Source organism: Panthera onca, chromosome D1 (genome assembly GCF_046562875.1).
Source record: "Panthera onca isolate mPanOnc1 chromosome D1, mPanOnc1 haplotype 2, whole genome shotgun sequence".
Classification (NCBI taxonomy): Eukaryota; Metazoa; Chordata; class Mammalia; order Carnivora; family Felidae; genus Panthera; species Panthera onca.
In genome coordinates, this window is record NC_138348.1 from 12,048,963 (window position 1) to 12,064,428 (window position 15,466).

The 15,466-nt window shown below is 43.7% G+C and overlaps 1 protein-coding gene and 1 pseudogene across 1 annotated transcript; one reads left to right on the plus strand and one right to left on the minus strand.

Annotated features, from left to right (window-relative positions):
• Positions 1-701, minus strand: LOC145712479 (mitochondrial calcium uniporter regulator 1 pseudogene; annotated as a pseudogene).
• Positions 702-12,383: 11,682 nt separating this feature from the next.
• On the plus strand, positions 12,384-13,337 carry OR5B21 (olfactory receptor family 5 subfamily B member 21). Its single transcript, XM_060608022.1, has one exon. The coding sequence runs from the start codon at positions 12,387-12,389 to the stop codon at positions 13,335-13,337; it is 951 nt and encodes a 316-aa protein (XP_060464005.1). The 5' UTR covers positions 12,384-12,386.
• The last annotated feature ends 2,129 nt before the right edge of the window (positions 13,338-15,466 follow it).

A 15,466-nucleotide genomic window follows, 5' to 3' on the forward strand; every position in this document is an offset into this window, starting at 1 on the left:
TTATATCCCCAGGTGATAAAATTCCAGAGCCACGGGTACACATGTAAATACAGACCTAAATTTTTAATACTATCAAGCTTGTGTGATTCAAGCATGGTTTTGAGGCCAGTGACCTTAGGGTCTATCGTCCTGTCTATCTGGATGAGGGGCCTGATCTCGCTTGGCGTGAAATGCCACCATTTCTGTCCTCACTCTAGAAGCTTCTTTTCATTCAAGGAATACAATTCTTTTACTCTGCTTCTTTCTAGACTGACGTCAAATTTGCTATCCTATTCAGATTCTGATCACTTCAGCCATCGTTCTTTTAACACATGCAATTCCAGTTTTATTTTCTCACTTTCTGCTCTGAGGGATGAAAATTCATTCTTCTCCAAAACAACCATTCACTTTTCCACATTAGCAATCAGAGATGTTATTTGCTGGAGAGAGCTCTTGGCTGCATCCTGGTGACCAACCTTTGAAATGATATTCATGTCGACCTCCGTGGTCTTGACCAACTCATTTATGGAATATAGTGATTTCTGCTTGTTGTGTGGTAATCCCATTTTCTTTGAGTTAACACACTAAGTCATGCTTCACTTGGGACTGATGTATTTGAGTTATAGGCAAGAGTGGGGGAAGGCTTTGTGATGTGGGTCTTGACTTTGGGTGTGGGTTTCCATTCCAGAACTGCTCGCTCGTTCTGTTACCTCGTGCAGCATCACTTGATTTTTTATCATTTGTTCATTCATTCCATCAACATGAACATCTCTTTTGAGATTCTTTTTTATTTGTTCATTTATTAAAAAATTTTTTTTAACGTTTATTTTTGAGAAGAGAGAGACAGAGCATGAGTGAGGGAGGAGAGAGAAAGAGGGAGACACAGAATCTGAAACAGGATCCAGGCTCTGAGCTGTCAGCACAGACCCCGACGCGGGGCTCGAACTCACGGACCGTGAGATCATGCCCTGAGCTAAAGTCAGATGTTTAACTGACTGAGCCACCCAGGCGCCCAGAGATTCTTTTTTAGAGTAAATAATTTATTTATTTAAATTCAAGTTCGTTAACGTACCGTGTAGTCTTGACTTCAGGAGTGGAACCCAGTGATTAATTCATCACTTACATGTAACACCCAGTGCTCATCCCCACAAGTGCCCTCCTTAATGCCCATTACCAATTTAGCCCATCCCTTCCACTCCCCTCCCCTCCGGTATTTATCCAAAGGATACAAAAATGCTGATTTGAAGGGGGCACATGCACCCCAATGATTATAGCAGCAGTATCAACAATAGCCAAATTTGGGAAAGAACCCAAATTTCCATCAACTGATAAATGGATCAAGAAGACGTGGCATATACGGAATATGGAATATTACTTGGTGATCAAAAAGAATGAAATCTTGCCATTTGCAGCAACGTGGATGGAACTAGGGTGTCTTATGCTAAGGAAAATAAGTCGGTCAGAGAAAGACAAGTATCTTATGATCTCGCTTATATGTGGGATTTAAGAAACAAAACAGATGAACATAGGGGAAGGGAAGGAACAGTAAGATAAAAACAGAGAGAGAGGCAATACATAAGAGATTTTTAAATACAGAGATCTTCTGAGATGTTTTGTGGAAAGGAAAGGTGCGTGAAAGGTAGCTCTAAGAGTGACCTGAGTAGAGAAGTATTTTCTAGATGTTTGTGTGCTGAGAGGAAGAGGGCCACAGCAATGGGGATGCTGGAGCTTAAGGTGAAGATTAAGAGGAATATGAAGATTTAAGATGAAAACTTGATTAAATAAACCAGGTTCTGTAAGAGACAGATGAGGTGGGGGCAAGAGCCCAGATGAGAGTGTTACCCTTAGGAATGAGGATGGCCCCTCTTCTATGTGTTTATGTATGCAGATATGCTGTGATACAGGAGATGGATGTTGGTTTTCTTTTCAGAGGTGGGAGATACATTTCAACTTAAACTCTTTCTTTTTATTTTTCATTAACAAATAAGCCTCCAGGGTTTATAAACTTACAAATCAATAATTTTCCATTTATTCCTAGTTAGAAGCATACGGTCCTTTTTTTTTTTTTTTTTAATACTACCACAACTGCTGAGTTAAGGACGTTTCCCTTAAGTGAGCTCCTCAAGTGACATCTTTGTGCCTAGACCTTTGTGCCTCGTCCAATTTACTAAATAGAGAATCAGATGGGATTTACATAATTCTGTAGGCCCTTGCCATCTATAGGCACTGTTCTAGCTTCTGGGAGGCAGCCTAAGAGGAGTAAGACACACGCACTGTCCTCAAGGAGTTTAGAGTCTAGGAAGGGTCACACATTCCATCCTAATATGAGCTTAGCTACACAGGATGATTTCTTCCTTGGCAGCAGAGGTCAAGGTAATGAAAGACATAGGGACACCTGGTGGGAGAAGCAAAATGGGGTTACATCTGGATAAACCCCAAATTGAAAATATAGTAATTATATGTAATATACCTAACCTACAGAAGATCGCAGCTTAGCCTAACCTACCTTAAATGTGCTTGGACACTGACATTAGCCCCCAGTTGGCCCCATCTTTTCAAACAAAGCCAACTTTATAATAAAGTGGTGCCTATCTCATGTAATTTATTGGATTCTGCATTAACAGTGAAAGGCGGATGGTTGTGTGGGTAGAGAATGGTTGCGGGTGAATGAGTGATTGGCGTTCATGATCGTGGGGCTGACTGGGAGCTGTGGCTCGCTGCCCCCTCCCAGCATCACGAGAGAGGCTTGTACCGCAGGTCACTAGCCTGGGAGAAGACCAACACTTAAAATTCGGGGAAAGCTTTCTACTGAATGCACGTTGCTTTGGCACCATAGTAAAGTCAAAAAATCATTAAGTTGAACCGTCATAAGTTGGGGACCGTCTGCACTAATTTCTGGGAAAAGAAACAAAAGGAGCCAGAAAATGTGCAGAACTGAACATGATAAGGCACTTTGGAAAAGTGTCACCAATGGAAGGACACACACGTTTTCCATAACCTCCAAGAAAAATGTCATGGTGGAGACGGCTTTACTTGGAATCCACAGGTGAGAGAGAGAAAACCAGGCCTTCCAGCTGGAGGGTAAAGCATGAAGTAAGGCAAATGGGAAAGCGTGCATGGGAAATAGGTGGAGGGAGGAGCTCGTCTATCGAGGATCTCCTCTAGTGAGGCCACACACTACGGTACATGAGCATAAAAGGGGGAGTGCATGGTGGTGATGAAGGGAAACAAAACCGGAAAGGTTGGTTGGGTCTAGTTTGCTTTGAACGTCAGGAGGCACATTATCCTGTGGGCAGGAAGTGGCCATCAGGGTTTTGAACAGGGTGGATTGAAGAATGGGAGGCAGTGGGGAAGGCATGATCATGCGTGGGCTGAGATTCCAAGCTTCCCATGCGTGCTCCATCGTCCCACTGGATTTTACCTACAAAGCACAGATTCAAAGAGGAAATTATTAATAATCTGAAGATGCAAACTGCAGAGCATTAAACTCCCAAATGGGGCCCTTGTTAGTAGAGGGCCCCCTGTGACTATGCTGGATGTGTGTCTGTGAGGCCGGCTCTTGAGTAACCTTTAAGAATAGTGTTTCAGGGGCACCTGGGTGGCTCAGTTGGTTAAGTGTCCAACTTCGGCTCAGGTCATGATCTTGCGGTTCGTGAGTTGGAGGCCCACATCGGGGTCTGTGCTGACAGCTCAGAGCCTGGGGCCTGCTTTGGATTCTGTGTTTCCCTCTCTCTGCCCCGTCCCCTCCCTTATGCTCTGTCTCTCTCTCTGTCTCTCAAATATAAGTAAACATTAAAAATAGAAGCAGAAGAAGAACAGTGTTTCAGAGGCACCTGGGTAGCTCAGTCGGTTAAATCTCTTGGGCTGAGGTCATGATCCCACGGTGGCTGATGAGTTCAGGCCCCAAGTCCAGCTCAGTGTTGAGCGTGCAGAGCCTGCTTGGGATTCTCTCTCCCTCTCTGCCCCTCCCCTGCTGGTGTGTGTGCACGCTCTCTCTCAAAATAAATAAATAAACTTGAAAAAAAAAGAATATTGTTTCAGTGGAAGGGGGTTGGGGGTAGGATGGAAAGAGATGAGGCTCCAGCGCAATGGAATGAGGATAGGGTGAAAGATGAGGTAGACCGCCCTTGATAATTTTGATGGTAGAGGCACTGGGATAGCACAAGGGTGTTGGGGTGGGATAAAGCCTTTTAAAAAAAAGTTTATTTATGTATTTGGAGAGAGTGCAAGCAGGGGGAGAGGCAGAGAGAGAATCCCAAGCAGGCTCCACTCTGCCAGAGCAGATCCCCAGGAGGGGCTTGAACTCACCACCCTGAGATCATGACCTGAGCTGAAATCAAGATCCAGGTGCAGGGGGTGGGGGGTGGTTGTGAGAGAAAACCTTTTGAGAGTTTTGGGAGAAGGGATGGGTAACTTAGGCGTGTTTGTGGACAAATGGGGGTAGGAGTGAGTAAGGGAGGGTGTAAGGGATGGGCAGTAATTCCTACAGTAAGATCTCACAAAAGTCGAGATAGGATCCACAGTAACAGAACTGAAGGGCAAGCTGAGAAAAGAGGAGGGAAGTTCTGAGATAGGAAGGAGGAGGCAGACTGGATGGACTGAGGAGGAGTTAACATTAGATGGCCTCGCTCTTAGCAAAGGAGAGGAAGATGTCATCCTCAGAGAATGCAAGTACCTGAGTGGGGGTGCTGAGGAGTCAACAGAAGCTCAGGAAATTCTGGGGAAATCAATGCATAGAAACAAGCATGGAATCTCAGAGCCATGGGTTTCAATTATGCTGCTAATCAGCGGCGTGGATTTAGGCAGATCGCTTCACCTCTTTGAGTCTGTTTATTCCTTGAGGAAATTAGATATTTACAAAATGGCACACATTTATACGGTGCTTAGTATTCTAAGTACTTTACACCCATTAACTTAATTAATTCTTACAACAACCCTGTAATGAGAAAGCGAGGAATGGACAGGCTGGCTTTATGAGTCTTCTAGGCACTGGTGAGGAGAGCTGGGCTTTGAACCCATGCACGTGCTCTGTGCTATGGTGACTTGTGGTACCATAACAGTGATCTCTTAGTTCGTACAAGGTGCTGAAATATAATGTGTCCATGAAATTAACTTTTTAGACAGATGAGTAGCTTCTGGATTCTGCCTGTAAGCCCCAAGCATGTTTCCTCCATGAACTTAATGAAGACTGGCTCTCCTTCCCAGTCAGCACTGCTGGGAATGGCTCATCATATGAAAAGCTTGAAATGGCCTCAAGGTGGCAGCATTAACTCAAAGATGGATAGAGACACCACTGTCTGGGCTTGAACTAGCCCCCAAGTCAGAATTGGCCCCTGTGTTGCCCCTCATTTTTCTGAAACCCTCAGGGATAACTATTTGAATGGGAAGCCACTATTTAATCTTATGGGGAGACCAACTGTTGAAGGAGCCAGAGAAGTTAAAGCAGAAGTGTTCCCCGGGGAATTAAGAGCCTTCTTGAGGGAAAAGGAGGAAGACACATTCAGTGCTGTGAGAAACTGATGAGACTCAGAGATTCATAATTTGTCTGAGTTATTCATTCAGTAAGCAGCACATTCTCGCTCATCACAACCCGGGACCATTCCGTTTTACCATGTAAATAGTCTTTGTTTTCAGCTGTGTAATTTTTTAGAATATTAAGCACTGGTAAAGGAGACTACTAAATTATTTTATACAGCCAGGTGTTTTGGCTAGATGGTCTCAATAGTTAGTGTTGATCCTACAGGTGAAGTTTTCTCTGCCTTCTTCCTATTCTCTTCATTTTCTTCTTCCCCTTCTATTCCCCCTTCCTCCTCCTCCTCCTCCTTCACCTCCTCCTACTTCTCTGTCTCCTCCTCCTTCTTCTCCTTCTCTGCCTTCTTCACCTCTTCTGCCTCCTGCTTCTCCTTCTCCTCATTCTCCCCCTTATTCTTCCCCTCCTTCTCTTTCTTCTTCTTGCTCTTCTCTCTTCTCTTTCTTTTTTCATCTCTCTCTCTTATTCTCTCCCTCTTGTTCTCTCCATTTTTTCCTTGGCTGCTGTATTGATCAAATAAAATAATGCGGAGGATGCCTAGTCTTCAGAGTTGAGCGTGTGGGTCAGGAGATTTGATGCTATGAAATTCCAAGAGTGGTGCAAAAACTCCTTGGCCTCATTTGACCTAACCTTGCCACCTACTTGGCCCCTTCTTACTTCTTTTTCTATCAAAAATTCTAAATTTGTTCTAACTGGAAATTTTTCCATGAAAACATTTGCATGAAAAAAAAATTAAGTAAGTAGGCTTCACCCATGTAGCCGACTTTACTGGAACACGCATTTGTGAAACCTTATGAGAAATAGGATGCTTTTCTAGATTCTGAGAACATCCTCACTCTTCCACATTGACTCCCAAAGGATCAGTACAGCGTTGTGTAAAAGTACATGGACTTTGAGTCCGATGGACAAACATGTCCCCACTTTCTGGAACTATAAGATGCTCAGTGTTTGTCTGCTATATCCCCTGTTCTCATTCTAAAACCAATCATTTCTCCAAGGAGCCCTGTTTCCTTCTATTGAAGCCAAGATCTAGGTGTCAGGTATACAGTGAAGTTTTCACATCTATAAAATTGGAAAGGTAATACATTTCTTGTAGAGTTGTGTGAACTTTATGTGAAATAACACACACGTACTTAAACAAGGGCCTGAACCATAGGAAGCACCCACTATCTGACAATTCAGTAGAGGCTGAAATAGAATTCTCTCCTTTCTATAAGCTCCATGTTAAAGCTCATTTGAAACCAGATCGATTGGGGGAAAAATTTTCCTGAAAGTGTTTTGATCCCCAAAACTCCCTGGAACTTGGGGTTCTTCAGTCTGAGCTGAGTTTAGGGAAAATGGAGATTCTGATGTTTATCATCTGTATTTGGCATTTAAAAAGTTCTCCCCATTTAGTAGAGAAAGAGCCAAATCTCAGTACTCGTAAGAAATCTGTGGGCTGAGGAGGGACAGTTGGACCTTCCATCTCCTTTGAAGACATTTTTGATGGAACTTGAGATCATTTTAACCTGTGCTTGTAGAACTGGGGCTCCCCCTGGGCCTAAAACCTCTTCAGTATCCCTTCAATGTTTCATTCCCTTGGGAAAAAGTGGTGTTTTGATTGCCTGTTTGCTTGACACTGAGCCCCGAGTTTCGATTGAGACCTTAGGGTATGTCCCTCCAGAGGATCCCAAATCTGTATGACTACCAGTTCCTGGCTGGCCCCAGCCCCCTCCCACTTTGGTATGACTCACTTGGGCTCTGAAACAAACTATAAAAGTAGCTGAACTGGCTTTACACTTTTGCTCCACGGCCTGAGGAAATCTTTTACTATTTGAAATCTGAGGTTCTCCTGGACTAAACAGCTTTGCTTTTCTTTTTCAGACTCAAAAAGTCTGGTAGTTGAAGGCAGTTCTGAATTGAGATCTCATAATTCCCCAGGAACCAGGTATATTTTCCCTGACCTTTTCCAAAACACCGTTCTTCACACTGTGGGTGAAAATAATGGGTCTGTCTAGGAGAAAAGGGCTCAGAAATGGTATAAAACATGACTCTGAAGTCTATTTTCTTCATTCTCGTCTGCCACATCTCATAAAAAATGGAAACACAGTGAGCCTCCCATAGGTAATTTTGGTTCACCTTTCTTAAATAGAAACTGACATAGTCATTGCCAGATAGGATACTGATACCAACTGGTGTTAATAAAACCCAGCAGCCATGTTCAGATGATCGACCAATAGCTTAATAGAAAAAGAAATAAATTAGGTTGTATTGAGCACCCACCACAGACCACAGAGTGGCTGGATTTTTCCATATCTTATCTTACTTAATCCTCTACTGATAGAGGGAAATTGACTTGCCTCCAGTTGCACAGCTAGTAAGCATTAAAAACTATTATTCTAACTCAATTGTTGTGCTTCTAGTCTACTCATTCATTCAACAAATATAAATAAGTAATATTGTACCATGTGCCTGGCACCCATCTAGGTGGTGAATAATGATACAGAAAACCGTGACAGACTTTATCTCTTTCTTTATGAAATCCAGTCTAGTAATTTTCTGTTGAGAATCTTCTTTGAAACTCCCCAAATGGGGTGTGATGGCCAGGGGTGAGTCTTCAAACCCCTTTAGAAACAATTGTGATGAAACTTTGATTTCCAGACTATCTATCTTGGTGGTTTAAGCTCCTAAAATTCTTTAAGTTTGAATGTTTTTCAGTTTTCAGCACACTTCCTTATTCATTATTTATTAAATGAAGTGGTCTATTCTATATTACCTTCAAATATTTGAAAATGTCTTTATTCTTGCAAGGACCCTTCTGATATTTATTTTAGACCTTTCAGGGCTTGGGTAAGAGAAATACAATGGCAGGAGCAGCGATGGGCTTTGGATTCAGGCCTTGCAACCCTTCAGGGAGTGCTCTGGGCAAAAGATGCTTCCAGATTTCTCTTTGCTGCTGCGGATCCAGACACATTTGTCAACAGTGACTGCAATGCAGAATGGAAAGAGTTGTCCATCATGAGAACATAGAAAAATGCCTTGAATATTAATTGCTAACATATGAAGATGGCATTCTGGGGCAGTTCAGTATAAGGAGCATGTGATAACTGGTAGAAATTATACCTATAGCTTGGGTGGATATAATTGAGTGGGCTGTTCTAACCAAGGACATTGATCAAGCAAACGTTTTCAGAAGGTGCTTTGGAACAGAATTCAGCATCCACACTGAGTCAGCTGCCTTTCATTCTTGGAGTTTTTCCAGGTTGTTTGTCCTCTCGTGGGTTGGGGGCAGAGGTTGGTTTATGAGAGAGGAATACCTTGTTAGTCAAAGGATCACAGTACTTGGTAAGCAGTTTTCCCTTCCTGCTCTCCCCCATGCCCCCACCAACGAGCAGCAATATTTGGCTGGATCTCCCAACCTTGAACTAGTTACTTCATGTCTCTAAGTCTTGGTTTCTTCATGTATATACCTGTACATGAATATGGTTATATTAAACATTATATAGTTATATTATATATATATTATATATATATATTATATAAATATATATATTTATTTTATAACATATATTATAAGATGTATAATATACATGACTGATGGAATTGTAATTAAATGAAGACATGAACACAAATAGAGTTTTATAAACTCTAGAAGACTGGTTCTCAACTGGGGACAGTGTTGCCCCCCCATCCCCCAGGGAACATGTGGGACATTTGGGAGTGTCTGGAGGCATTGTTGGTTGTCACAACCGGGAAGAGGGTGTGTTACTGGCATCTAGTGGGTAGAGGCCAGAGATACTGCTCAACATCCTACACTTCACAGGACAGCCTGCTCCTTGCCCCCTCCTCCCACCTGCAACCAAAGAACTGTTCAGCCCATAATGTCAATAGCGCTGAGGCTGAGAAATCCTGCTCTGGAGCATTGCATAGATATTGCAATTAAGTTACTGTGTGATCTCGAGGGGGTACCACATACCTCAGTTTTTAACATACAAGATCGAGAAATTGCCTATCCTAGATTATAGGATATTATGATCGCTGAATTCTAGAGAGGAAGCACATGGCAAAAGTCAAAAGGAAAAAAACAATCACAGATTTTTTTGGATGAATATAGCGGAAAGTACTACTGGTTGGAAAGTTAGCTGGTACATTACTGGATGGGAATCCATCAATAAGCAAAAGCAGATGAAAAATATACAACTCTAGGATTTATCCTAAAGAACAAGAAAGTCGTGAGGAGCCGCGTGCAGGGGTATTCACTGGAACGTTGTTTATAAAGGGAACACACGGCAGAGCAAGGAGTGGATCCTGTGCAACAGCATTTCACCTGCTGCACAGCACTGGCGTGTGTAACACTCACCCAAACAGGACAGGCTGGGCTGTCTCCTTGTTTGTTGGTGGAAAAAAGGCTCCTGGTGGTGAGCATCGCATGATGCATAGAATTGTTGAATCACTGTGTGGTACACCTGAAACGAATGTAACATTGTGTATTAACTCTACTAAAAAATAAATTAAAATAAATAAAATAAAATAAAGGCTCCTCAAGCTGAAGACTGCAGCCACTTTCCAAGGTAAGCCAAGGTCAAGCAGAGCTGAGGCGTTTTCCCCTCCTCATCCCTCGTTTCGCCCTTCCTCTCCTTCCACACTTGGTTTTCTCTCCCTTGTCTGAGCTCTTCCTCTGCTCGGCTTCCAGGGGTAGGGAAAGCCCGGAAACACTTCAGGCTGAGGGGGAACAACAGGAAAAAGAGACCGTGCACCGGAATCAAGACACAAGCCCTTCGCCAGGTCTGCCGGCTCCATTTGCACTGTTATTTCTGCACATTATTCACAGCACAGGTCTGAGCTAATATTCTGGCAGGAAACATGGGTCCAGCTAGACAGAGCAGCAAGCTGTGTGTTGTGGAGTTAGATAGCGTGAAAAATCTTTGAAGACTTTGCTGATGATTTCCTTTCATCAAATATTTATTTATGTATGCCAAGGGGCCTTGGCAGGCTGGGTGGGCCAGAGGCGATGAGGACAAGGGTCTCAAGAGGCTTACGGCTACTTGTGGAGCTGGGTGGCTGCCCAACTAATTGTGTGCTAATCAAGCCTGAGAGCCGAGACCTGGAGGACTTGATTGTAACCCGGATCAATAACAGAGGTTTCTGAAGGGAGGTGAAGACATCTGCATTTCCATGGAAATGCGTAAATGTCAATTGAATTACTGTGGAAGAATAAACTCATAAAGACACTAAGGGTTGTAGTTGAGACCTCTGGACTTAACATCAGACGGGCCAGGTTTTTCATTCTGTTTCCAGCACTCACTAGTTTTGTGACTTTGGACCGTAGTTACTATCATTATTATTATTGCTGTCCAATCCCATCTAAAAGCTACTGGATTTTAGGAGCAGATAGTAGCCAGAAAAGGGAGACCAAGCATGAAATATACTGCCAGCTGGAGCTAATCTAAGAAAGAGGGCGAAATGCTCTATCGTGGAGCACTGTTCATAAAGGTGAAAAATGGGAAATGAGGGACTGGGGTTGTCATTCGGCAGTTTCTCCTTGTGTAAAAGGAGGAAAATAACAGGGTCAAACCCAAAGAGTTGGTGTGAGGATTAAATGAGTTAACTATGAGTAATGCCTAGCATAGAGTAAGCCATTATTCGGATTTCTGCGATTACTTGCATTACTTCCATACTTCCATCATATGTGCACAGACAATGTTAAGAAATCTCCATGGCGTCTGTATTCTTGGGAGTGGAATAAGAAGTCAAGATATGCGGGATTTAGACTTTTTACTTCATACTGTTCTCTTTTTAATTTAAAAATTTTTTTTAACGTTTTATTTATTTTTGAGACAGGGAGAGACAGCATGAACAGGGGAGGGTCAGAGAGAGGGAGACACAGAATCTGAAACAGGCTCCAGGCTCTGAGCCGTCAGCACAGAGCCCGACGCGGGGCTCGAACTCACGGACCGCGAGTCATGACCTGAGCCCAAGTCGGCCGCCTAACCGACTGAGCCACCCAGGCGCCCCGACTCTTTTTTATTTTTAAAAAGAGATTTTAAATAAGATCTTAAAACTGTGTTACTGTGGGGGCGCCTGGGTGGCTCAGTCGGTTGAGCGTCCGACTTCGGCTCAGGTCAGGATCTCACGGTCCGTGAGTTCGAGCCCCGCGTCGGGCTCTGGGCTGATGGCTCGGAGCCTGGAGCCTGCTTCCGATCCTGTGTCTCCCTCTCTGTCTGCCCCTCCCCCATTCATGCTCTGTCTCTCTCTGTCTCAAAAATAAATAAACATTAAAAAAAAAAAATTAAAAAAAACCCTGTGTTACATAATTTGTTTTATACGATATAAACAGGTAGAACAATTCAAGCTCTGAGTGTATGGGACTTCAGGTTCAGAAATATAAAGATGTGACCTTTGATTCTGAAATTGGGTTATTTGGGTTGATATTAAACTCTTCTAGCCTTAACTTTCTGTAAAATGGGTATAGTAGCACCTACCTCATAGGATTAAATGCTATCATACGATGGAAGGGTCCTGCATGTGCCTTACACCTCATCCATTCTCAACACATATTAGTTTACTATTTTAATTTTTAAAAAAAATTTTTTTTAATGTTTTTATTTATTTTTGAGACAGGGAGAGACAGAGCATGATCAGGGGAGGGGCAGAGAGAGAGGGAGACACAGAATCCGAAGCGGGCTCCGGCTCTGAGCTGTCAGCACAGAGCCCAACGTGGGGCTCGAACTCACGGACCGTGAGATCCTGACCTGAGCCGAAGTCGGACGCTCAACCGACTGAGCCACCCAGGCGCCCCAGTTTACTATTTTTATACCATCCCATCATCTCTCCTATCCTTTCTTCTCATTTTCATCGCCTCTTCCTTAATCACCAGATGAAATTCAAGTTGGCCCTTATGGAGAATGGCACAGAAGCAACAGAGTTCATCCTCTTGGGATTAACAGACGACCCTCATCTTCAGGTCCCCCTCCTCCTGGTGTTTTTATTCATCTACCTCATCACTCTGGTTGGGAATGGGGGGATGATGGCAATCATCCACGCAGACCCCCACCTCCACACTCCAATGTATTTTTTCCTCAGTAACCTCTCCTTCGTAGACCTGGGCTACTCGTCAGCGGTAGCTCCTAAAATGGTGGCCGCACTGCATTCAGGGAGCAAAGTCATCACCTACAATGGATGTGCTGCTCAGTTCTTCTTCTTTGTGGGTTTTGCCACTGTCGAGTGCTACCTCCTGGCCTCCATGGCCTACGACCGCCATGCAGCTGTGTGTAGGCCACTCCATTACTCCACCACCATGACGGCAGGTGTGTGTGCCCTCCTGACTGCCGGCTCCTACGTCTGTGGCTTCCTCAATGCCTCCATTCACACGGCAAACACCTTTAGACTCTCATTCTGTGGCTCTCACGAAGTAAATCATTTCTTCTGCGACATTCCGCCACTCTTAACTCTCTCGTGTTCTGACACTCGCATCAGCAGCTTGGCTGTCTTCTGTGTCGTGGGCTTCAACGTCTTCTTCACCCTCCTGGTCATCCTCATCTCTTACTTCTTCATATACATCGCCATTCAAAGGATGCGTTCTGCTGAAGGACGGAAGAAAGCCTTCTCTACCTGTGCCTCCCACCTCACTGCTGTCACCATCTTCTATGGAACTATCATCTTCATGTACTTACAGCCCAGCTCCAGCGAGTCAATGGATACGGACAAAATTGCTTCTGTGTTTTACTCGGTGGTGATTCCCATGCTGAACCCCTTGATCTACAGCCTTAGGAACAAAGAGGTAAAAAATGCTCTCTGGAAAATACACAACCAACTTTATCCCCCCTCGTTAAGTGTGAGTAGGAAGTAGACAGGTAACTACTGGGGGGGATAAACCTTCCCTCAGACCTAGATGCCATTGAACTCTGAGGTTTGGCAAATTTCAGCTTTTTCTCCAAGAACAGTGGTTACTCCTGCCACTTAGGGAAATCACAAAAGCAGCACTTTAAAAACATTTTTTTAATGTTTATTTACTTTTGAAACAGAGGGAGACAGAGCACGAGTGGGGGAGGAACAGAGAGAGAGGGAGGCATGGAATCTGAAGCAGGCTCCAGGCTCTGAGCTGTCAGCACAGAGCCCGATTCGGGGCTCGAACCCACCAACCGTGAGATGATGACCTGAGCCGAAGTCAGATGCTTAACCGACTGAGCCACCCAAGCGCCCCACAAAAGCAGCACTTTAAAATGTCTCACTCGGGGAGATAATCTATTTAGTGAATAACAACATGGGACATTTAAACCCTTCTTGCACTAGTTTCTTGATGTGATTCAGAGCAGAAGATCAAAGCCTAAACTCAATGCACTGGATTTCCCCTTCCTTATTTTTAGTTAGAAGAAATTTCCATTCACTATTAAAATTTGGTGTCAGGATCACACCTTCGTTGTGGAATATTTATCATTTGAAATGCACTGCATTATGCTTTTCATCTTTGGTCCATGGGTTTGAAAGTTAAAGCTTCTACTGCAGACAAAGGATGTTTTTATTAATTTTAATAATGCCTCGGAGAAAGTTTTCACTCAAAGGACAGGGCACTGGACCCAGAGTCAGATGCCCCAGCTGTCAGTCCTTCCAGCCACACCCCCCCACCCCCCCAACACACACACACATTCCTGTTCACTCGTTGGTGGAGCACATTGTATTCTCAGTCTCCTGCTAATGTGTTGAGACAGCTTTGGTAAAAAAACAAAAAAAACAAAAAACCCCCAGTGAGCCACCTTTGTATGTAACAGTTTCAGATAAGCTGTTTAAACTTTAACGGAAATAAACATATCTTTCTTGAGAGAGTTTGCACTCTGTTCTATGCTTTTGGCCTTTGTCTAACATAATTACCAAAGCTTGTGGAAGGTTTGGAGGAAAAAACTTTTTTTCCCCAAGGGCTATGAAAGAGGAGATTTGTCTTCTGGATTAAACGCTTGCATTTTTAGCACCTTTAAGTTCGGTGAATCTATGATGAATACACATAATAGCTTTCTGTGCCCTCTTGACTTCTGTTTTTTCAATAATTCAGTTCACCTCTGGATCCCTGTTGCATTCCGATGTTCTTTAATTAGCTGCTACAAGAATAAAGAAGCCTGTAGAAATTTACCTACCTCCTAAATGTGAATGGCACAGTGACGTACAGCCCAAGTCCACCTTTGGGTCTTATTTTGTGTGCGGGATGGTATCAGCAAATGTGTGTGTGGGAGGCGGTGATTAATTTTACTTCTCACATATCAACGGCTTGGTGGTGTTTATAGCCACAATTAGTCTAAGTCACTACATATTTCATGATATCAACATCTCAAAAACAATGAAAAAATAATTTTTGTTTTAAATGTGAAAACCAGAAATCTTGGTGGGCTAAAGCAGGGAGCTTAGAAAGTCAAATTCGTTTTGAGATTACCAAACTCATTCTGCGCAGGGCAACCTCTAACTGAGGAGAGGCGATCGTGGGTCTGGTGGAGAGAAGAGCAAAGAGGGAGTTTTCGAAATGAGGTTGACCTTTAGGAGAAACTTCCCCTGGCACATGGCCACCGCCACCTGAAGAGACCAGGAGCTTCTCCTGGATCCAAGACCTTGACTCCCTGGACCTGCCTCCTCTATCCTCCATCCACCACCCCCACCCCCCCACCCCCAGAAGAGTGGCCTACTGAGTAATACACCTAGGAGAACAGTCTTTAAAAGCCAACATCCACTTCACATAGGAGTGGTCACTTCTCGGTGACTTACAGAAGTCACGGAGCTCAAGGGCGCCCAGATTGGGAAGTGAGTCTGGGAGGAGTTATCTGAGTGCCTTTTGGTCTGAGCTCAGCTTCTTCCTATTCGATCAATATAATTGGGTTCTTTTCCTCTTCTTTCTTTCTTTTTTTTTTTTAAGTTTATTTATTTTTAAAAGAGACAGAGAGCATAGGGGGGGCAGAGAGAAAAGGAGCGACAGAATCCCAGGCAGGCTCTGCACCA

What these genes read in the sequence shown, in the direction of transcription:
- OR5B21 (XM_060608022.1), top strand. Translation starts at nt 12,387, where the DNA reads ATGGAGAATGGCACAGAAGCAACAGAGTTCATCCTCTTGGGATTAACA.